The following is a 23,022-nucleotide window of genomic DNA, read 5'->3' as shown; positions in this document are numbered from 1 at the left end:
ATGCTGCTATGAATAGCAAAGTTGCAGAGGCAAAATCAACATACAAATATTAATTTTGTTTACGTATACCAATAATGAACAATCTGTATGAAAATTAAGACAATAATCTCATTTACAGGGATGCCTGGATGGCTTAGTGGTTGAGCATCTGCCTTTGGCTCAGGGAGTGATCCCGGGGTCCCAGGATTGAGTCCCATGTTGAGCTCCCTGCAGGGAGCCTGCTTCTCTCTCTGCCTGTGTCTCTACCTCTCTCTCTGTATCTATCATGAATAAATAATTTTTTAAAAATCTCATTTACAATAGCATTAAAAAGAATTAAGTACTTAGGAATAAATTTAACCACGGAGGTGCAAAACTCGTGCACTGAAAAGTATAAAACATTGCCCAAAGCACTTAAAGAAGATATAAATAAATGAAAAGCTATCTCATGTTCATGGATCAGAAGACTTAATATTGTTAAGATGGGTAATACTACCCACGATAATTTGCAAATTTAGTGCAATCCCTATCAAAATCCCAATGGCATTTTTATTTTGCTGGAATTTCAAGGAATTCCTGAAGAGTCAAAATAATGAATCAGAACAAAGTTGGAGGACTCACTCCTCTTAATTCAAAATTTACTACAGAACATTAATTTACTACAAGACATTAATCAAAACAGTGTAGCAGCAGCCTAAGGATAGACATACAGACCAACAGAATAGAATTGAGAGTCCAGAAATAAACCTTCACATCTATGGTTAACAGATTTTTGACGAAGGTGCCAAGGCCACTCAATGAGAAAAGAACAGTCTCTTTAGTAAATGGTGCTGAGAAATGAATATCCACCTGCAAAAAAGAAAAAAAAAAGAAAAAGAAAACGAAGCTGGCCCTTTATCATACACCATAGGCAAAAATTAACTTAAAAAGGATCAGAGACCTAAATGTAAGAGCTAAAGCCATAAAACTTTCAGAAAAAAACAAAGAAGCAAATCTATATGACATTGTATTTAACAATGGTTTCTTGAATATGACACCAAAAGCAAAGGTAACAAAGGAAAAAATAGGTGAATTGGAATTCTTTCAAACTAAAACCTTCTGTGCATCAAAGGATCACTATCAAGAGTGAAAAAAGGGGCGTCTGGGTGGCTTAGTCAGTGAAGTGTCCAACTCTTGATTTTGGCTCAGGTCATGATCTCAAGATCCTGAGATGGAGACCTGCATCAAGCTCTGCATCTACTCCATGCTGAGCCGGGAGTCAGCTTTTCTTCTCCCTCTGCCCGACACCCTACTCACATGCTCTCTCTCTCTTTCTCTTAAATAAATAAATAAATAAATAAATAAATAAATAAATAAATAAATAAATAAATCTTTAAAACAAAAGAGTGAAAAGACCACCTACAGAACTGAAGAACATTTTTGCAAATCACATACTTGATAAGGGCTTCTTGAATATGTGAAGAACTTCTACAACTCAGTAACAAGAGGGCAAAGAACCCAATTTTAAATATGGGCAAAGGCTTGAATAGACATTGTTCCAAAGAAGATGTACAAGTGGCTGCTAAGCATACAAAAATGCTCAGCATCATTAGTCATTTTAAAAAGTGCAAATCAAAACAACTATGGGATACCACTTCACACCAACTAGAATGCCCATAATCAAAATAATGGAAACTAACAAATGTTGAAGATGCATGGAAATTGAAATCATACAGTTGCTCGTGGGAAGGTAGAATTGTGCAGCCACTGTGAAAAAGTTTGGCAGTTCCTCAGTAAGTTAAACATAGGGTTACCATATGACCCAACAATTCCACTCCTTCGTATACATACCAAAGAACTAAAAATGGGGGCTCAAATGGAATCTTTGTTTTTTTTGTGTGTGTGTTTTCTTAAAGATTTTATTTATTTATTCATGAGAGACACACAGAGAGAGGCTGAGACATAGGCAGAGGGAAAAGCAGGCTCCCCACGGAATCATGCTCTGAGCCAAAGGCAGACACTCAACTGCTGAGCCACCCAGGTGTCCCTGGAGTCTTTGTTTTTTTTGTTTGTTTGTTTGTTTTGTTTTTTGGGGTTTTTTTTTTTTGAGTCTTTGTTTTTTAATATACTTTTAATTTTTGGAATAATTTTAGAGTTACAGAAAATTTGCAAAGATGGCATAGTTTATATATCTGTCACCCAGTGTCCCTGATATTAACATCTTATATTTCTAGTTGTCATCACATTTGTCAAATCAAGAAACCAACACTGGCACATACTATTAGCAAAATTGTAGACTTTATTTAGATTTCTATTGTCTTTCTGCAAATACCCTTTTTCTGTCCCAGGACCCCACCCAAGATGCCACACTGCATTTAACTGTCATTTCTCCTTAGTTTCTGGTCTGTGACAGTTTCCTAAACTTCCCTTGTCTTTCATCATCTTGACAGTTCTGAGGCATCCTTGTCAGATATTTGGTAGGTTGTCCCTCAGTTTGGTTTGCCTGATGTTTTTCTCATGATTCGACGGGGGTTGTGGCTTTGAGCAAGAACATCCCAGAGTAATGCACCCTTCTTACCACTGCCTAGCAATGTAGCTTATTGCAAGAAGTTAACCTTGATCACTTCATGGATGAGGAACAATTAGTCTGCTAGGGCTACTGTAATGAATACCACAGACTGGGCAGCTTAACCAACAGGGATTTGTGTCCTCACAGTTCTGGGAACTGGAAATACGTGATCAATGTAGCTGCAGAGGTGGTTTCTCCTAAGGATTTTCTCCCTGGTTTGTAGATGCCCATCTTCTCCCTTCCTCTTCACATTGTCTTTCCTTTGCACATATCTGTGCCTCCACCTTTTCTTGTAAGGACATGGGTCAAACGGGATTAGGACCTACCCTAACAACCTCATTTCACCTTAATTCCCTCTTTAAAGGCCGTATCTCCAAATACAGCCCATTATGAGGTACTGGGAGGATAGAACTTCAACATACAAAATTTGACACACCTTTCAGCCCATAACACTTGGGGTTAGTTAGGGTAGTACCTTCTGGATATCTGTAATGTTAAGTTGCTATTTCTTTTTTTCCATTCCTTATTCCTTGGAAGCAAGTTACTAAGCCCAGTCCATAGGGGAGATGTATGGAATTCTTTTATTAAAAACAAACAAGCAAACAGAAGATTTCCTGGCAAATTCCTTCCATTTGTCCCATGTCTATGCAAGCACCAAGTCATGGAGACAGTCTGAGTCTCCCTGCACCCTAAAACCCAGAATGATTTGCTACAGAGAAGGGCCTCAGTAAACACCCACTGAGCAAGTTATTGAGTGACCAGGTCAGGAAGAGAGTGGTATAGCTACCTTGAAATCCTGGCCTTCCTTTTGGCTCCAAACTCTGTTTGAGGATAGTTGATATTCTTGGGTCTAGGTTTAACAGGAAATGTAAAGCTGAAAAGATAATTTTTAAAAATATTCTATTTATTTATTTGAGAGAGGGAGCCAAGTGGGGGAGGGACAGAGGGACAGAGGGAGAGGGTCAAGCAGACTCCACACTCCCATACACAGGGCTCCATCCCAGGACCCCAAGATCATTGATGTGGGAAGCAAAGGCAGAAGAGAAATTATTAAATTTCCTTACTACCTACAGCCCACTGACAAGTCCTTGAAACAGGAAGAGTGACCTTCCTTTAGGGACTCAACTGCCTTGATGTTAATACTTAGCTAATGGCAATCCTAGCCCAACTCCAGGATCCCATGAGTCTACTTTAAGATCTAAAAGTTCTTTGAAGGGTGCCTGGGTAGCTCAGTCAATTGAGCATCTGCCTTTGGCTTGGGTCGTGATCTCCGGGTCCTGAGATGAAGCTCCACATTGGGCTCCCTGCTCAGTGAGGAGTCTGCTTTTCCATCTTCTGCACCCCCTGCTTGTTCTCTCTCTCTCTTTCTCTCTCCCTCTCTCTCTCTCTGTCTCTGTCTCTCTCTCTCTCTCTCTCTCCCTATCAAATAAATAAGTAAAATGTTTTAAAAAATAAAAATTCCTTGAGAAAGCTCCTTTATCTCTAAACTCCTCAAGATATGGGTTGGCAATCATCCCCCAAGCATATGGCCCACTGATATACATCTGAAGGTCTCATGACTAAGGTTTTATTAGACGGTAATAAATGACCTTTTCCCAACAATAGCTAGCCCCCTCAAGGTCCTGGAAACTTTGCTTCTAAAATTCCTCAGAGATTTCCACTACCCCCAACCCCCTCCCAGCTTGAAAATATATAATGGGCCACTCCAGTGCAGCTCTTTCTGCCCACAGATCTTATTCCCATGCTTTAATAAAATCACCTTTTTGTACCAAAGACATTTCAAGAATTCTTTCTTGGCTGTTGGCTTTGAACCCTAACGTTCTTTCCTATATCAATCATGACCTGAGCCGAAGTCAGATATTTAGTGTACTGAACTACCCAGGCATCCCTGGAAAGATAATTATATCCACAGTAGATTCAAGAGAATTTTTAAGTTAGTAAGGGTTGTAGGGTTGTAATCTCTAGTTTTAGGGACTAGGCAAAAAAAGAAAAAAATGCTTTTTTCAAAACCAGTTTAAAGCAGCAGTGAGTTTTTATGGACTGTTTGACATTTTTTCCAGGACTCTGGGTAATAAACACATACCAGTAATAAGAGCAAATCCCACCCTCCCTTACCTGCACAATTTGTTTCCAGCTGGACTGTAGCTCCCTCAGGCAGTAGGTGTGTGTGACAGCTCCTCTGCATTTAGTGCATTTTGCAGGCTTCAGATACCAGAACAGATGGGATTGACATGACCGCTCCCTGCTCAAAAGAAGCAGCCATTTCAACTGGACATACAAGCTGACATTCCTGGAACAATTATGTTTAAGGTGATATTGCTTATAGGTTCAAATCCTGGCTCTCTAACTTTTTAGCTATGTGACCTTGGACAAATTACTTTACCTCTCTCCTTATTTCAATGTCATCATCTATGAGGTGGGGATAATAGTAGCATTTACCTCATAGAGTTATTAGGCTAGAGTGAACTATAGCAGTCAGGGCCAACATCCTGGAAGAAGAGTATTTGAACTGGTATTTAAAAGACAAAAGCAGATTTGGATGGGAGAGGAATCATATTTTAACTATTATAACAACAAATATCAATGGCTTGATACAAAAATTTATTTCTTGCTCTTATAAATAGGGTCAGTGAATTCAGTGGTGGAATGGAGATGGTACTCTGCTCCCAGGGGTCATTCAGGAACCAAGGCTCTTTCCATATTGTGGCTTCACCACATATTGTGGCCCCAGAATCCACTGTTGGATGCTTTGCATATCACCAACAGAGGGAGGAAGAAAGACAGCACAGGATATCACAGGGCCTGGAAGTGGAGCATATTACTTACCTTTATTCCATAGCCATTCCTGTGAGTGAGATTGGAAAGTGTATCTGTTTCATTCTGAGAAATTGTGCACACAGAGCATTCCAGTCAAGAGTAAGAACTCTGTCCTGAAGCTTCTCTTCTCAGAAATGAATCTCTTCCAATGCACCCCTCAACCTCAACCTCTTCCAAGAGTTAGACAAGATGTCATTATCATCATCACGGTCACAATCATCAACATGATTTCCCTGGCTCCCTGGTTGATTGAGTTGCCACATAATCAAGTTTTTGCCTTCTCCTCCCATTACTTCAACCTCCCTAGGGCAATCAAATTAGTCACCAGGATGCCATTGACCCTGGTCATGGGGCAGATGTCCCCTGTTTATGACCAATGGCTAGGTTTAAATACCAGGACCCAAGGCTGAGATTTATCCCTGGATTTCCAACAGTCCTTCAGAAGGGAGGAAAGAACTCTTCCATTTTGTGTCCCAGCTTTGCCCCTCCTGCTGCCTTGGATAAACCTCTGAGTGAATCCCTCAAATGGTTGTGATAATAAAACACAATCAGAAATGAGTCATTTCCTCCAGGACTGAAATGGTGGATGCCTCCCCAGCCCATCAGGACTTTGAATCCGAGCTCTGCCCAGGCTAGCAATATCTACCTCACAGTTGCTGATCCAGGGAAGATGAAGTACTCACACTTGCCTGAGGATAGTCATTTCCGTGGCAGGTCCCCTGGGGTCCAGTTTGATAGCCTCTTCTCTGCACCCTCCATGTCTTCTAGGCATATCTGCCTGCCATTCAAGGAGGCCAGGGCAGAGTCACCTCTTCCAAGAGAACATCTCCTTCTGGCCTTTGATGTTCTTCTCCTCTTTCAGCCTCAGCTGCACCTGGACCTATGAGCTATACACTGGTTCTCAACTGGGAATGGTTTTGCCCCCAGGAGATATTTGGCAATATTTGGACACATTTTGATTGCACCACTGGAGGAGTACATCTAATGGGTAGAGGCCAGGCTTGCTACTAAACATTCTACAGTGCACAGGGCAACTCTTCCCAAATCCCCAACAAAGTATAATCCAGTCCAAAATGTCAGTAGTGCCAAGATTGAGAAACCCTGAACTACACAGATAAAATGTGTCCTGTGATTTACATTCCTATACCATGAATAACTGTGTTTCCAAGGAGGCATTTAAACCCCGCCTCTTCCCAGACATTGATCTGCCCTTGGGACCTCAGAGACCTTGGGAAAAAAGGCTCTTCTGATCCTGGGCCAGAGCAAGCAAGTTGGGGAAGCACTTACTTTCTTTGGAAATCTCTAAAAATATGATGTCTTATCCATCCCTGGTGTTTGGGGAAGGAGAGAGTCCAGTTTGCTTGAGGGTTGGTGTGGTGTAAGGTAGTATAATGAACAGTGGTCTTGGAGTCAGGTAGAACTCCACTCAAATCTTGTCCCACCACTTTTAGCTGTGTGACATAAGCACGTTTCTTAACCTCTTTGGTTTAACTTCCTCACTATAAAATGAGGATAAGCACCCCTAAATTTGTAGGGTTTTGATGAGGATGTAAGACGGCAGCTGGAAAGAGCCCAGCACTTACAAAGCACTCATTAAATGCTAGTTCTCTAGAACTGAGAATTCTAAAATTCTCTAAAGGGTGGCTCAGTCACAGAGACCTATGCTGCTAGCTATGCTATTTTATAGTGTTAATAGATAACTTGACTGCTATAGGCCAGAGGGGAAGGTTAGGGCCACCAGGAAACAAGCAACTTCAGGATGACCTAGGATGTGTTGATAGAGGTGAAATGAAATACTCCCTATACTCTGTTTTCGTTGCTATGGTGATACTACAGTGGGCTTGATGGTTGGACAGAAATGAAACGAAACATAATTGTCCTATGGAGGCGTTTTGGCTCAGCTCAGAAACATATATTTTTTTCTAAGATTCATTTATTTGTCTAAACAAGAGAGTGTGAGCACGAGCTGGGAGAGGAACAGAGGGAGAGAGAGAAGCAGGCTCCCTGCTGAGCACGGAGCCTGATGCAGCGGCTCAACCCCAGGACACTGAGATCATGACCTGAGCCAAAAGCAGATGCTTAACCAACTGAACAACCGAGATGCCCCTCAGAAACATATTTTTAAAGGTTAACTGAATATTTGCATCTTGAGGAGAATCGTGGCAGTCACATTAGGCTGCAGGAAAGCCGAGTTTGGTTACAGGTGTGTGTGATAGGGAAGAGCCTACCTTGATCACCCTCAGCTCCTCTTCCTAATTTCCGGGGCCTGGAATCCTTGAAATTCCTCAGCAATGGAATAAATACCTGAGGCTCCAGGAAAAGTGTCCCTCAGGGTGTCTGCCTGTGAACCCTGCCAAGGTCCAGGCAGTAACACATACACCCTTTGCTAGCAGGGAAGACTTGACATGCCACTTGAGAAAGGTTAGCAACAAAACACTCATTCCCTTGCTTTGATAAGTTCCCTTCTGGAACCTTCCTGTGGTGTCATAATGCAAACAGAGCTATGAGCACAAACTTGTTCATTGCAGTGTTGTGGATAATAGCAAAGGATTGGGTGCCTCTTGATGTCCATCCAGGGAGGATGACTACACAAATAACGGGGCATTTGTAGGAGAGACTATAATGCTGTATTTAAAGACTGGTGGTTAGAGTTTGGTACAGTGTAAGTAAGAAAATGCTTACAATATAAATGTCCAATGTAAAAGACAAAGTGGGAAACAAGTTTGTTTGTAGGTATCCAAAATGTACTTCTGTCAAATTGTGTTTAAAACAGGCCCTGGCTAGACATACCTTATAAACTGCTTTCTTCTGCCCACATATTCTGTTCTGCTATCTCTTTTTGCACTAGGGCAGAGGAAGAGGGCCATAGAGGACCCAGCCCCATGCCAGGGGCCCCAGAGCAAGGGGCTCACCATTTCTGGGAGCTGCCCAAGGCAGCCACACCAATCCTCTGAGAGTGAAATGGTATCTTTCCAAACCAGAGAAGCGACAAGCCATGTGAATGAAGCCTTCTTCCCCTCTCCCCCCAGAACAAGTGTTGGCCCAGAAACTGGCTGAGAGTTTAGGGAGCAAGAGGCCAGCTGGTGCCTAGGTAGGACTTGGGTACAGCACTCACAGGGAGCATGTTGGGTGCTGGCTGAAAGTCCCAGGGCACATGCTTCCTCCAAAAGGTTGTTATCCCCCCTCATTCCCTACCCCTGGCACTGGCTGTGTGATTGAAAGGAAGAAACTCCTTCACACTGAAACATCAGGAGTGTTCATCACAAGGAAGCTGGGACTGTGAGGAACCCCCCCACAGGAAGCAGAGGCCACTATTGGGCAGGGGTGGCCTCTGCCTCCAACTGGAACTGTCATCTCCAGCTCTACAGCCTGTCTACTGTACCCTTCTCTCTACCCCCGGCGCTTAGTTCCTGTTTCTTCCTTTTTTTTTTTTTAAGATTTTATTTATTTATTCATGAGAGACACAAAGAGGCAGGGACAGGAGAAGCAGGCTCCATGCAGGGAGCCTGATGTGGGATTCGACCCCTGGACTCCAGGATGACGCCCTGAGCCAAAGCAGATGCTCAACCACTGAGCCACTCAGGCGTCCCTAGTTCCTATTTCCAAAAGAGGCCTAGGTCAGGGTTGCTGCCCTGCTGGAGCCTTGATTCTATCTTGAAAATGACAGCTGCTCCCTACACCTTGGCCTACAGTTCCCAAATGCCTCCCAAGCCCTGGGTCTGGGAAGAGACCTAACTGGCTCTGGTTGGGCCAACCAAGAGTATCACTGAGCGAGGTCTCTCTTCACCCAAGGAAAGGGCTGCAGCTGAGCAGTTACATCCTGTGCATTTACTTTCCACCTGCCTTCAGAGCCCTCACCCTCATACTTTCAGGGACTGCCTGCTCCTTCCAGCAGGGGCCTCTCCCACAATGCACCACCTGAAGGGTCTGTATTTGTCTTATTGCAGAAACTCCCCTTCATATGAGTCCCAGCCCAAACCAGCTGCTTCTGCTTCCAGGGACACTGAAGATCTAGTTGTCCCAATGGCCTTTAGCTCTGTTATAGGCTTCCTAGCATCTCCTGTGTGTGTGTGTCCCAATTAGGACTTGGGGTATTTGGGATCAGAGTTTTTTTTTTTGTGGGCTTCCTTGGAGTCTCCATGACGCCTGGGGATATGCTGAACTCCCTGGATGATCAGCTAATGGCCAGCAACAGGTGCATGGAGAGCAGACTCTGATGGCCCGTGGGGACTCTCTGCTGAAGAGGCCAGGGTTAAAGATCAGGCTGCTGTGAGGCTCTGCTGGCTGGGGCTGCAGCCGCCATGTGGGAGTGGAGAGTGCTAGAGCGCCCAAGGACAAAGTCCTGCAATAAATTATGTGGGCCCAGACTGCTGGGCCATTTCCTCTTGGGGCCCTTCTGCCTCTTCCTCCTCTCCCTTACTCTCTGACACGCCCAGAGCCCCAGCACTGCCTTCTTTCCCTGCTCTTTCAGAGTGCCTAGAGTGGAAGGGAAGGGAGTCAACGAGACCCCGTCCTGAGAAGGTAAGGGAGCACCACGGGCTTCTCTGCCTGCCAGATGGGCCCAGGCCTGTGTTCTGCCAGCTGGGAGGATGGGAGGACGGAGTCACTTCTCAGGAGGGGGGCGACTGGACGGAAGGTGGGTTGGAAGGTACAGATCTGCAGAAGCACTGAGGGTCTGATCTGGAAATCAGGTGGGAAAAGCCTGGGAAGTAGAGAGCCAGAGATTCCTTTCAGGAGCCTGGAAACCAGGAACCCCAGCCCAGAAACTTGTTCTGTCAGCCTGCAGGGCTGGCTGGTAGGCTGGGGAGGAAGAGGGGAAGAAGCTGCCCTGGCCCTCCACTGAAGGAAGGCAGACTCACGGGCAGAAGGGATGGTCAGGGCTGGGGTTACCCTAGCCACCAGCCTTCTTATAGTGTAAGGACTTACCAAGGAATCACAGGGCGTGAGGGACAGCCTGGGTGCCAATGGTCTGGCACCTGGCAGATGTCAGCTGTGCTGTGTGCCATCTCACTGCGTCCTCACAGCACACTGGTGTTATTACTTCCAATTTGTGGACAAGGAGACTGAGGACCATGAAAGTTGGGGTACCCACAGAAGAAGAGTCAAGACCGGACTCCAAAACCCAGGCTCCTCTGACTCACCTCTGTACCTTCTTGGACAATTGCAGACAATTGTGTTAATTACCTCTGAGAAGCCCGGGCCCCTGGGCGAGGCAGGATCCTCCCTGCCTGGCCACAAAGCCTCCTGGAGTGGACGTGTTGAGTTGTTGGGGGAACAGGGTGTCTGTGGAAGGGGTACTCTGCCATGCGTTTCCATGAGTTGCCTCACCTGAGCTGCCAGCATGGTGGACATCCATTCCCATTTCACAAATGAGGAAATCTGAGATGTAGAATTGGGAAGGTCTGGCACCTGGCAGGTGTGGGGCCCCATCCTAAATCTCTTAGATTGTGCGTGTTTGTTCCCCACAACAAGGCGTCCCCTTAAGGCCACACTCTGTAACTCTGCACTTGAATTTTGTTCTAACCCATAAAATCCCTGAATTCAAGATTTTAGTTCAAGAAAACCGGAACTGCATGTGGCCCTCCAGGCTTGGAGTGCACGGCTCCAAGAAATCTTTTATGAACCTTCAGCTCAATAGTGCTTCTGGTAGGAAATCTTTCCTGTTGCCCAGGACCTGCTGGGCTCCCTGTCGACTGGCCTTTGGGTGCCTCTTCCCAGAGGACCTGTCCAAGTGTATCTGTCTTGGGCCAGGCTGCATCCTCGCTTGGGTATAGGGCCAGGCACTCTGAGGGTGTACCTCTGTAGGGAGGTGACTCGGCAGGACAAAGGTTCCCATTTACCTAGATGCATTTATGCCACAGTATGCTTTTCATGTCTTCTGCAAAGGCTCTTGCTTCCACGTTGTCACTTAGTCCACTTGTCAAGCTGCAGGGAAAAAGAGCAAGAATTGTATATTTTTCACAAAAGAGGACGCTGAGATAAAGGAGGGTAAAATTCTCTGCCCAAGGCCACTGGCTATGAGCCCCTTGAAGGCATAGGTTAATCCCCTCAGGGTTTCTCTGTCCCCACACCTACCCAGGGCATGGCGGAGAATAGGCACTTGGGGAAGATATATTGGATGAAGGAATGAAGTAGCTAGTGGCAAGTAAAGCTAGGAATGAAGTTAAGTTTTCTATCCAATGCCATTTTAGACTCCCTTGTCTACTTCCTCAATTAATTAGGCAGTGTGTACCATGTTCCTTCACTGCCGGGCTGGGAGGATGAGACTGTGCAAAGGAAAAGTGACTCACAGGCATCAAGAGCCAGAGGAGGAGATTGTTGGGGTCGAGGGCAGAGCAGGAAGGGGGAAGAGTGACAGAGAAGGAGGCGAAGGGACAAGGAAGCTGTGTAAGAAAGGATGGCTCCATGACAAGGCAGAGAGCTGGGATGTTCCAGGCTAAGGAAAGTACATCACAGACTTGCAGAGGGAAGAGAGTATGAGTCCAGCTTGGGTGCTGCTACTGAGCACTTGAGTGTGGCTGGGTGACTGAGGAACTAATTTTTAAATTTTAACTAAAATGAATTTAAATGTAAATAGCCACATTTGGCTAGCGGCTACCATACTGGACAGTGCAGTTCTAGAGAGGGCAGCATGTCGGGCTAAGGAGAGGAGTGAAGTGGAATCTTACAAGGACTTCCCAGCCAGACAAGTGTGGGTTTAAATCCTGACTCAGCCACCTACCAGGTATAGGACCTGAAGCCTTTGTTTCTTCATCTGTCAAATGGAACCATATCACTCACCTTGCAGTGTTGTTGTACGGATTAAATTAATTAGCTACTATTGGAAAACTCTCAGTATGGTGCCTGAGGACGGTCTGAGGCCCTACTTTCTTCTGGGGGCTAAGGACAGAGTGCTGAGGGTAGGCAAAGGAACCAAGGTGCAGTGGAACAGATTGATGTGCACAGGCACCTGTATCTGTAAATCATTAATCACCTGCCTTATAAAAGTAAACAAAAGAGAGTCATTTGAGGCAGCTTATAGAGCTACCTATAATGCAACAGAATCAAAACTAGAATAAATGAGAAAGCAAGATGAAGGGAAAGTTAAGGTAGGAAAGTACAATTCAGCTAGAGAAAGTTTAGTAAAGGAAATCCCAGTATATTTGTTAAACATAGCCACTAAGTTTACTCTGAGATTCCTAGTGGGCAATGGAAAAACAAAATATAAGCAGTGACAAGTTTAAACATGTCTTTGTTAAGAACAAACCAGTTTCTGAGAAGAAGCCCATCTTTCCTGATGCTGTAAAGGGGATATCGAGCAAGGAAATGCCATTGGCAAAAATAGTAGTCAAGAGGGCTTCTCTCTTCCAAGCTCTCTCTGGGCAGGCCAAGGGCACTCTGCCAAACCAAAGCTCAGGAGAAGCTGTTCCCTGAGCGATTGTAAACTACAAGTCTCAGTGCAGGACATGAATGCCCTTCCTGAGGACTGGCCAGGGTCTTCTGAGACCAGAGAAGGCAGACGTTAGCTAGGATGAGTGAGGACAGAGTCAGAGAGGCTCCAAGGGGACACTAAAGCCAGTGGATGAGTGGGCCAGAGATGAGGCTGTAGAGGCAGGCACTTCATCGATACCTGCAGGGAGCCCTAAAGCACCTGAATCCAGATGTGTGTGTTAGGTGTGAGTGGGGGAGGGATAAACTTAGTTTAAGGTGCTCATCATACAACATTGTGGAGGACCAGCGCCCCAGCTGAATTCCAGGCAACTGTATTGCTTCTCTGGAGGGGGAGCTTCTTCAACTAGGGCCACCCTGCCATCAGTGACTTCCCAAGGAGGGTCTAGGAATCTAGACCTGCTAGATTCTGCTTCTAAAGAAGCAGGGCCCCTCAGCTCTACATTAGCATACAATGCAAGGTTTTTGTCAGTAGGAGTAGCCGGGCCCTGTGCCCACTAGGGGAGGATGAGATGGAGTATTACAGCTTAACATCCTCAACCTGGCCTCACCTGGGCAAGAGAGAAAGGGAGCCCTGGTGAGGACCCAAGAGCATCATCTCTCTGGGCCAGGGGGCACCACTCAAGGACATATATCTCCTGAACTGCCATTTGCATGGTATTCGTGGGAATGGCACCCCACTGACATCACCCCAAGTGCCAGGCAATCCTATGTGGTGTGGGACTGCCTTTCAATGGAGGGTGTGTTCCTCTGGGCCCTGGGCTGCAGAGAGGCACTGAGCCATCCTGGCTGGATCAGGACACAAGGAGGGGCTCAGAAGTCGGGGTTGACAGGCCCTTTTTCCTCGTGGTCTACCACACCCAGCACCATAGAGAGCTCCCACCTCACTAGTACCATCCTCAGCTCATCCCATTCCTCCCTGTCAGAGATTGATAGCTGATCTTTGCAGATGTTCATCCCTGTGAGAAAGGAGTGGGATTTCAGACACCCAGACAATGCTGTAGACAGCAAAATAAATAATAAAAATACATGGATATGGAAAAGCCAAACATGACTGAAAGGAGCAAATTGTGAAGGAAAAGTCTTCCCCCACCTTCCTCCCTGTACTCCCCACTCCAGTCCACCGCTCCAGAAAAAAACCACTGGTAATGGTTTAATAGAATTACTTCTAAACAAGATGTATCTCCATCTTTATATATAGGTACACTCTATATGTTTAAACAAAAATGACATAATACTATAAAACATAGCTTGCTTTTGTTACAAACTCATATATCAGCACATATATTAGATCACACCATCTGAAACCACCAATATTTGATTGTCTTGAGTGCAGTGAGATGGTCTAGCCCGGGTCCCTATCACCTGCTGGGCTGGGTTGTTTTCCACTGAGTGGTGGCCCTTCTCACCTACATCCGCCCATGCAGCCTTTCTTCCCCTTGAAATGGCAGATTCCACATCAGGGGCTCTTGGCTCTGGGGGAGTTGGCTGGTGACATAGGGTAATTTCCAAGCCTCTCAATCTGTCCCCCAGCCCCAATCTCAGACACCTTTTCTGCACCACTTCCCTGGGCAATGCTTCGTCAGCCCTCCAGGGTACTGTTGCCCTCCAGACTAGCTTCCCATAGACCAGAGTCTCAGTGTGGGTTTTGCTTTGCAGACTCCAGCCTCCTGCTGTGTGCCCCACACACCATGTGGCACACAGCCTCTGCTGGTTCCAAGCAACACTTTGATTCTTTCCCCAGCTCCACCTCCCCACTCACCCTTCAGCATTTTCTTACCCCTTCCTCCATACTCCAGTGATGCCCAGAAGTACATGAGCGTGGTGTGGCTTTGGACATCCTGCAGGTCTGAGAATGGTTATGGGAATCAGCAGCTTACTCTTCTCCCTTCAGGAGATGGTCACCCCCATTCTGGTACCTGAGGTTAGGAAGACCTTGGGCCGGTGCAGGACATCCCATGGGCTCAGCAACACACTGATCTGCCTCAGGGCTGGACAGGGGGCCTGAGCTAAGAAGAAAGCATCTCACTAATCAGAGGTGGGAACTTGTGAATATTCCAGGGCTTTCCCTCAGGGGCAACACTGCACCTGATTCCCTGGGATGTGGGGCAGGGCTGTTTCCATCTTCGCAGGGGCCATCAATCCATCTACCCACCCACCCACTCATCCAGCCATACATTCATTCAGCAAGTATATCGTGAGCCCCTACCAGAAGGAGTAGGGCCCAGTTCTGTTCTTAAGATTCTCACCAGTGTGGGAGAGACACACATAGTGATGCATAAAAACAGGGGGAAGTGCTGAGATAGGAAATTATAGCTGCACCATGTGAGGGTGGCTGTACCTGTATATGGGCACAGACATGCATGCATACATGTTCCTTCTAAACTCACATCAGATCAAGTACACTGACACTGAAGTGAGAGAGAATGTGGGCTATTTCTGGAACTGCCTGAAATCAGTGCACCCCATGGGAGAAGAGGGGAGATACAAACCTGAAAAGCTAGGCAGGCCTGATCCTGAAAAACCTGAATGCCATAAAGATATTTTACACTTCAGAGCACCTGCTGGCTCCGTCAGTTAAGCATCCAACTCTTGATTTCAGCTCAGGTTTTTCGTTCAGGCCCCATCGTGGAGCCTCAAACAGTGTAGAGCCTACTTAAAAGCAAACAAAAAAAGATACGGCACACTCCTAAGCAATGGAGAGGCATGACATGCCAATTATTTGCATCTTATGAAGATCACTTAGTTGGCAGAATGAAGAATAATTTTTTTATTTTTTTATTATTTATTTTTTTAAGAATAATTTTTAAAGATTTTATTTATTTATGCATGAGAGACACAGAGAGAAACAGAGAGAGGCAGAGACACAGGCAGAGGGAGAAGCAGGTTCCACACAGGGAGCCTGACGTGGGACTCAATCCTGAGACTCCAGGATCACTCCCTGGGCCGAAGGCAGCACTAAACCCCTGAGCCACTCGGGCTGCCCTGAAGAATAATTTTTAGAGAAATCAGAAGTAAGTCTACCTGGGAGGCTTTCAGTCCCCCAAATGAAGCATAGTAGGGAACTAAAGAATGGGCAGGAGGGGAGAGTGCTTTTAGTTTTTCCTTTCTTTTAATGTCTTTTATCTGGTTTTGGTATTAGGGTAATACTGACCTCGTAGAATTAGAAAGTATTTTCTCTGCTTCTGTTTCATGGGAGATTTTGTGGAGAATTGGAAACATTACTTCCTTAGATGTTTGGTGGAATTCATTGGTGAAACCATCCAGGGCTGGTGATTTATTTTTCAACAGGTTATTAATTATTGATTTAATTTTTTTAATAGGTGTGGGCCTGTTCAGATTGTCTATACTTCTTGTGTGAGTTTTTGCAGTTTTTGTCTTTCAAGGAATTGGTCTATTTCATCTAAGTTATCAAATTTGTAGGGATCTAGTTGTCCATAATATTTCTTTTTTATCTTTAACGTCCATGGGATCAGGTCAATTATCCTTGGGATGTTCTTCTTTCATTTCTTATATTTTAAATTAGCATCTTCCCTCTTTTTTTCTTGGTTAGGGGTTTATCAGTTTATTGATGTTTTCAAAGAACTAGATTTTGGTTTCATTGATTTTCTCTATTGATTTCCTATTTTCCAAATTGTGATCTCTGCCCTAATTTTTATTGCTTTTCTTTATCTTGTTTTAGGATTATATTGCTCTTCTTTCTCCAGTTTCCTAGGGTGGAAGCTTAGATTATTAATTTTAGATCTTTCTTCTCTTTTATTTTTTTTAAGATTTTATTTTTAAGTAATCTCTATACCCAATGTGGGGTTCAAACTCACAATCCCAGGATCAAGAGTCACATGCTCCACTGACTGAGCCAGACAGGCACCCCTTAGATCTTCCTTCTTTTTTAATATAGTCTTTCAGTGCTACGAATTTCCCTCTAGGGGCACCTGGGTGGCTCACTTGGTTAAGCGTCTGCCTTGGGCTCAGGTCATGATCCCAGAGTCTGGGATGGAGTCCCAAATCCCAGGACTGAGTCCCAGGATCAAGCCTCCCATGGTTGGGCTCCCTGCCCAGCAGGGAGTCTGCTCCCTCTAACCCTCCCCCACTGTGCTCTCTCTCTCTCTCTCTCACTTTCAAATAAATAAATAAAATCTTTTTTTTTAATTAAAAAAATAAATTTTCCTCTAAGTACATCTTTTACTACATTCCACAAATTTCATTAAATTGTATTTTCATTTGTATTTTGTTGAAAACATCCAAAAAGAGAGAGAGAGAGAGAGAGGCAGAGACACAGACAGAGAGAGAAGCAGGCTCCATGCAGGGAGCCTGATATGGGACTCGATCCCGAGACTCAATCCCAGGACTCCAGGATCACTCCCTGGACCAAAGGCAGGCGCTAAACCACTGAGCCACCCAGGGATCCCCTTCTTGAGACTTTTTTGATTCATGCATTAATTAGAAGTATGTTTCTTAATCTCCAAATATTTGGGGATTTTTCTGCTATTTTGATTTTTAATATAATTCCATCAGTCTGAGAGCAGACATTGTATGATTTCCCTTCTTTTAAATTTGTTCAGGTTTACTTATGGCTCAGAATGTGGTCTATCTTGGTGAATGTTCCATGTGAACTTGAGAAGAATATATGTCCCACTGTTGTTGGATGAGGTATCCTACCAATGTCAACCACATTCAATCGATTAATAACACTATTGAATTTGACAATGCCCTTACTGATATTCTGCCTGCCAGACTGTCCGTTACTGACAGAGGAGGGTTAGGTTCCAACTATAGTAGTGCATTCATCTTTTTCTCCTTGTAGTTCTACCAATTTTTGTCTCATGTATTTTGATGGTCTGTTGTTAGGTGCATAAATGTTAAGTAATGTCATGTCTTCTTTGAGAATTGGCCCACCTGGGCCAATTTATAGTTTTTTATTATTGTGTAATACCCCTCTTTATTCCTCCTTGCCTTCGAGTCTGCTCTGTCTAAAATGACTTTAGCTACTCCAGCTTTCTTTTGATTAGTGTTATCACGATATCTTTATTCTTTACTTTTAATATGTGTCTTTATTTTCAAAGTGGGTTTCTTATAGACAACATGTAGTTGGGAGCCTTAAGTTCTCAGATCCTAGTGAACATTTAGAGATGGGGATAATAGGATGACTCAAATGTTTTCTTCACAGTTGATAGTTTCATTCACTGAGATAAAGAATGCACAGAAAATAGCAGGTGTGAGAACAGAGGAGATGAGTTGCTCTGGTCATGCTGAGTTTAACATGCCCACCTATCTGTTGAACATTCCAGAAAATAGGGACTTGGTGGATCTGGAGTTCGGATTGAGATGGGGATTGGAGACAATGATTTTGGACTTGGAAGTGCTTTGATCGTGACCGTGGCCCTGGGAGAGGGTAGGGGAAAGCCTGTGACTGGTCCCTGCTTGGGTCACAGGCTGACTCTGGGGTACTATATTTATGTCTTTCAAGGCCCTTATTAGAAATATAGTTTGGAGAAAGGAAGGAGAATTTCCCCAAAAGGGAACAGAGGAAGGCAGTTCACGTGGACAAAAACAATCAGCATCTCTCTCAAACAGGAAGAGGTGAAGGTGAGGGAAATGGCCCTGGGAGGAGATTGAGGGTGCCCCCAGATCAAAGGGAAGGTGGGAAAGTCAAGAGGGTGCAGTCTAGGAAAGAGGGTATGGCTGAAGAAGTCCTGCCATGGATTTGGGCAATTCTGCCCTAGAGGGTCTGTTGGATGTTTGTGTCCTGGGAAGGCTTGAGAGGTGAGAGTAGAGAAAGCATGGGGGTAGAGGGATATCTCCTTCAGGGAACTCAGCTGTGGAGCAAGAGCAAGAGAAGGGCAATAGCTGGAGGGGGTCATGAGGTCCAAGAAAATTCATTTTTTTAAAATTTTTATTTATTTATGATAGTCATCACACAGAGAGAGAGAGAGAGAAGCAGAGACACAGGCAGAGAGAGGAGCAGGCTCCATGCACCGGGAGCCCGATGTGGGATTCGATCCCGGGTCTCCAGGATCGCGCCCTGGGCCAAAGGCAGGCGCCAAACCGCTGCGCCACCCAGGGATCCCGAAAATTCATTTTTTGAGGGATTTTATTTATTTGCTTATTTGAAAGAGAGAGAGCGAGAGCCAGAGAGCACAAGCTAGGGAAATGGCAGAGAGAGAAGCAGGTGCCCTGCTCAACAAAGCCTGATGTGGGACTCAATCCCAGGACCCCAGGATTATGGCCTGAGCTGAAGGCAGGTGCTTTACCAACTGAGCCACCCTGGTGCCCCAAAAATTCATTTCTTTTTCAAAAATTCATTTTTAGACAAAACCTGAATTTCTCTCTATGCAGAGAGGAAAGGCCAGAACAGTGAGAATAGATGAAGATGTAAGAATGAGGGGTAGTTTTTAGTTATCTATTGCTACATGGCAAGTGATTCCAAAATTCTGCAACTTAAAATGACAAGTATTTATCATCTCATGCACTTTCCAAGTGTCAGAAATCCAAGAGCAGCATAGCTGGGCACTTCTTCACCAAGGACTGTAGTGAGGTTTACACTCATTTTCTAGGACTGCCATAACAAAATACCACAGACTAAGCAGCTTAAACAACACATGTTTATGGCAGGGTTGGTTTGTTTCCAAGGCCTCTCTCACTGGCTTACAAATAGCCACTCTCTCGCTGCTTTGTCCTCATATGGTCATCCCTATACTCACGCACACCTCTGGTATGCCTCCCTCTTTCTACAAGGACATCAGTCTTATTGGATTAGGCTCTACCCTAATATCCGTGATTTAATCTCATCCCCCTTTTATTTATTTTTTTTTAAAGATTTATTTATTTATTTATTTATTTATTTACAATAGACAGAGAGAGAGAGAGAGAGAGGCAGAGACACAGGAGGAGGGAGAAGCAGGCTCCATGCCGGGAGCCCGACGTGGGACTCGATCCCGGGACTCCAGGATCACGCCCTGGGCCAAAGGCAGGCACTAAACCGCTGAGCCACCCAGGGATCCCCTCATCCCCCTTTTAAAAGCCTCCTCTTTAAATACAGTCCCATTCTGAGGGACTGGGGGTTAGGACTTCGGCATATGAATGTTGGGGGGGCGGGGTGGGCAATGCACAATTTAGCCCGTAACAGTCAAGATGTTGGCTGGAGCTGTGGACATCTGTGACCTTGACCAGGGTGGGAAAGCTGCTTCCAAGATTATCGGCTGTTGACTGGAGATCCAGTTCCTCCCCACAGGGGCCCCTCCTTAGGGCTGCTGGTCCCCATGACATGGCAGCAAGGTTCCCCAAGCCAAGCGATCTTAGAGAGAGGAAGGGGGAAACCACAAAGCCTTTATGAACTAGTCTCAGAGCTATACCTTATTCTATTTGTTAAAAGGAATCACCAAGTCCACACTCAAGGAGGGAAGAATGAGTCTCCGTCTTTTGAAAGGAGAAATGTCAAAAAATGTGTAGACATAACCATTGCAGTAATTGGTAAAGCAAGAGCCCCAGTGAAGGAGGCCAGAAAGGGCAGAGCTGGAGGGGTTAATGAGAGGCCATCAGGACATCCCTTCCCCTGGGCAGTCCCTTATGTGCTCATATGTAGAAGGAAAGGCAGGGAGTTGGAAGAACTGGAGGTCCAGGGGCATCTCTCTTTTTCCTGTGGTACAGAGTGAGTAATGGGAGGGAGCTTTAAAATAGGGGGTTTTTTTGCAGAAAGAGCTGACCATGGCCCTTGGGAGGGTCTCAGGCATTTCTAAAGTCCTAGAAGAGGTACAGGCCATGAAACTGCCCTGGCCTGTCTTTGAGGTGGTGTGACACATCCCTGGTGTGCTCGGCTCAGGGGTAGGACTTTGCAAGTTGTGAGCAGGAGTCCTACTTCACAGGAGTGCAATAGACCAGAGGGGGGCACATGTCGTGCAGTTTATTGTACTTTATTTTTGTGTTACATTTATGGGTATTTGTAAAACCACTTTGTTCCCAGAAAGATGAAAGGCACTGTCCCAGCTGGCTGGGATAGGAATAAAGCTAGGATGCAGGCTGACAGACCAAAAACAGAGGGGGTGAGGGGTCATAATGAAGCATAATGAAGTTGCTCATGGGGGAGGGCATGATGCTGGGTTAGGGTGTTTCTGGAGGACATGGCTTCTGAGGTGGAGCAGTTCTGGGACATGGGAAGACCAGGGCCAGTGGCAGGGGAGTGAACATCACTGGAGTCTGGGGGCCAGAGGAGTGGGAGTCCAGGATAGGCAGGGGGTAACTGTGAGGCACATCCTGGTGTCTGGAGAAGGTTGATGTGATATACATGACGGTCAGATGCCACGGGTGAGGGGACAGAGGGTGATAGAGACCATGGGTGGGCTTCAAATTTCTCCCTGGAGTAGGGAAGTAAGAAGCCAGAGTGGCAGTGGGGAGCCAGGGGCAGGGCAATGCCCCTCTGCATCCTTCCCACCCATCATCTCACTGGTTATGTGAGGCAGGGAGATGGTCCAGCCTCCCTTGAGAGAACTTCTGGGAGCCAGGATTCAGGTAAGAGTTTCTTTGCACTTTTATACAGACCCTTAAACTTTCCCAGAGCAGAGGAAGTAGGACAAAGTGCATTGATTTTGGAGTTGGGCAGAAGAATCCCATTCTTGTCTGACCAGTTTAATGGTTTTGGCAAAATCTCTATTTATTGGCCTCTGTTGTTCTACCCACAAAATAAGGATAGTAGTTATCTCCTCCTACAGCAGGGTCTGCTATGTGGGAAGTCCTCTCCTGAGGGCAGCTGTTAGTTGTAGGGATGTCAAGGTTTCTACTACCTAAATGAGAATAAACAGATCCCCCAAAGTTTGCCTGGCTGGCTCCATCTTAGCTGAGGTGTCCTGGTGATGGGTGGTCACCTGGGCCTATTTCTCCACAGACAAAGGAGTGGAAATGTGGCCTCAAGTGTCAGCAGCCTGATGCTTGTGCATGATAACCCCTCAGGAGCCTCAGGAGTGCTTCCTGGAGAAGTACTGGAGGCACAAACAAACATTTCATGGGTCCTCCCTGGGTGTCTCTGACCTCACAGAGACCCTGCAAAACTCCAACCATTTCCATTTCAGGAAGGAGCACACTAAATCACTTGCAGGACCTGCTCCAGCTGGCCTAGCTGGTGGATGGCAGAGCCACACTCTCCCATTGTACATACCACCTCCCCAGCCCCCTATGGGGGACCACTCCCATGGGTCAGCTCAGGGCAGGGAGGCCCAGGGCCCTGAGCATCTGTGGGAAAGTTGGGCTGCAGTGCCCCCAAGGACGCCTTTCCTAGATTCTCAGCCTCTGTCTATGCCCAAATGTCCCAGCCCAGGGGAACAGGGACAGGACCAGGACAGGAGGTTCCATGCTCCTTTGGAGTTAGAGAGAAAAACATAAGCTTGGACTTTAAAAAGGAATATACAATCTGATTACTGTCTTTTTGCATTGTAGGTGCTCAACAAAAGTGGAAGATTTAGATTGGCATTAAATATATAAATGCTGTACACTAAACACAAATTGGAATAAGAAAATTCTTTGTCCACCAGAACAGTGGCAAATGGCTCTTTGTCATGTTCACCCACTGCCTACACCCCTACTTTTCTCTCATCTCCCCACTCACTCTGCTCAACCCAAACATGCTGACCCCAACATCCTTTGCACTTTTCCCTCTGACTTTGCTAGAGTTGCACCATCCTTGGAGAAGGCCTTCCCTTCCTTCCACTGTGAATTCTTAATCATCTTTTAAAGTCACTGTCGAAGCCTCTCCAGGGATATCATTCAGGGTTTCATTGAACAAGCATTTCCTGGGGGCAGGCCTGTGCTAGATGTGGGGAGCACAGTGATGAACAAAATAGAACCAGCACACCTCTCAATGCTCACTAGGGATGTGGGTGAAGGGCCTGTGCCCCAGGTCAGGACAACAGCAGGCAGGGCCCACCAGTCTCCCTCCTTGGCCTGCTGCAGCTAATGAGGCCTGCCAGAGTGCTCCCAAAACCCCTAGGAGGTAGCCAGGTGCTGGGGGCAGGTTGGAAATGAGGCAGATAAGGATTGGATTCCCAGCTGTGCTGCTACCTAACTGGGTCACCTGCCCTCTGTGGGGTCTCATGTAAGAAGTGGAGAAACACCTGTGTACCTGTGTTTTGGGGTGCTATGAGGCTTACATAAAGTACGTCACATGTCTCTAGCTACACTGGCTGCTTACCTCAGCACTCCCCATGGTGCACACACCATGTGTGGTGGGTGATGACTGGTTTTCACAGATGTCTGAGCAGATA

General features: G+C 45.8%; 1 protein-coding gene and 1 long non-coding RNA gene across 4 annotated transcripts in view; one reads left to right on the top strand and one right to left on the bottom strand.

Annotated features, from left to right (window-relative positions):
- Positions 1-600: 600 nt before the first annotated feature.
- LOC112652415 (uncharacterized) lies at positions 601-11,178 on the bottom strand. 2 transcript variants are annotated; one of them, XR_003131434.3, is made up of 5 exons: positions 7,573-11,178; positions 6,028-6,231; positions 4,643-4,769; positions 3,315-3,401; positions 601-828 (listed from the first exon to the last, which is right to left on the bottom strand). It is a non-coding gene; the product is annotated as an uncharacterized LOC112652415 (long non-coding RNA). The 2 variants fall into 2 exon arrangements; XR_007403865.1 differs by lacking the exon at positions 601-828 and adding an exon at positions 2,235-3,216.
- The window catches only part of MYO7B (myosin VIIB), an 85,957-nt gene continuing 72,637 nt past the window's right edge, over positions 9,703-23,022 (top strand). The window contains exon 1 of one of the 2 annotated variants that reach the window (XM_049097219.1): positions 9,703-9,865. Coding sequence is in view for 1 of the 2 variants with exons in the window: in XM_025435919.3 (XP_025291704.1) it covers positions 21,233-21,277 (45 nt within the window). In the remaining variant the exon portion in view is untranslated. Of the gene's footprint in view, positions 9,866-20,902; positions 21,278-23,022 lie in introns of those variants that run through there. The other variant, XM_025435919.3, reaches the window with a different exon arrangement.

The sequence above is a fragment of the Canis lupus genome, chromosome 19 (genome assembly GCF_003254725.2).
Source record: "Canis lupus dingo isolate Sandy chromosome 19, ASM325472v2, whole genome shotgun sequence".
NCBI classification, from domain to species: Eukaryota; Metazoa; Chordata; class Mammalia; order Carnivora; family Canidae; genus Canis; species Canis lupus.
The sequence above is the reverse complement of the archived record's forward strand: the minus strand, read 5'-3'. Positions and strand labels throughout refer to the sequence as shown.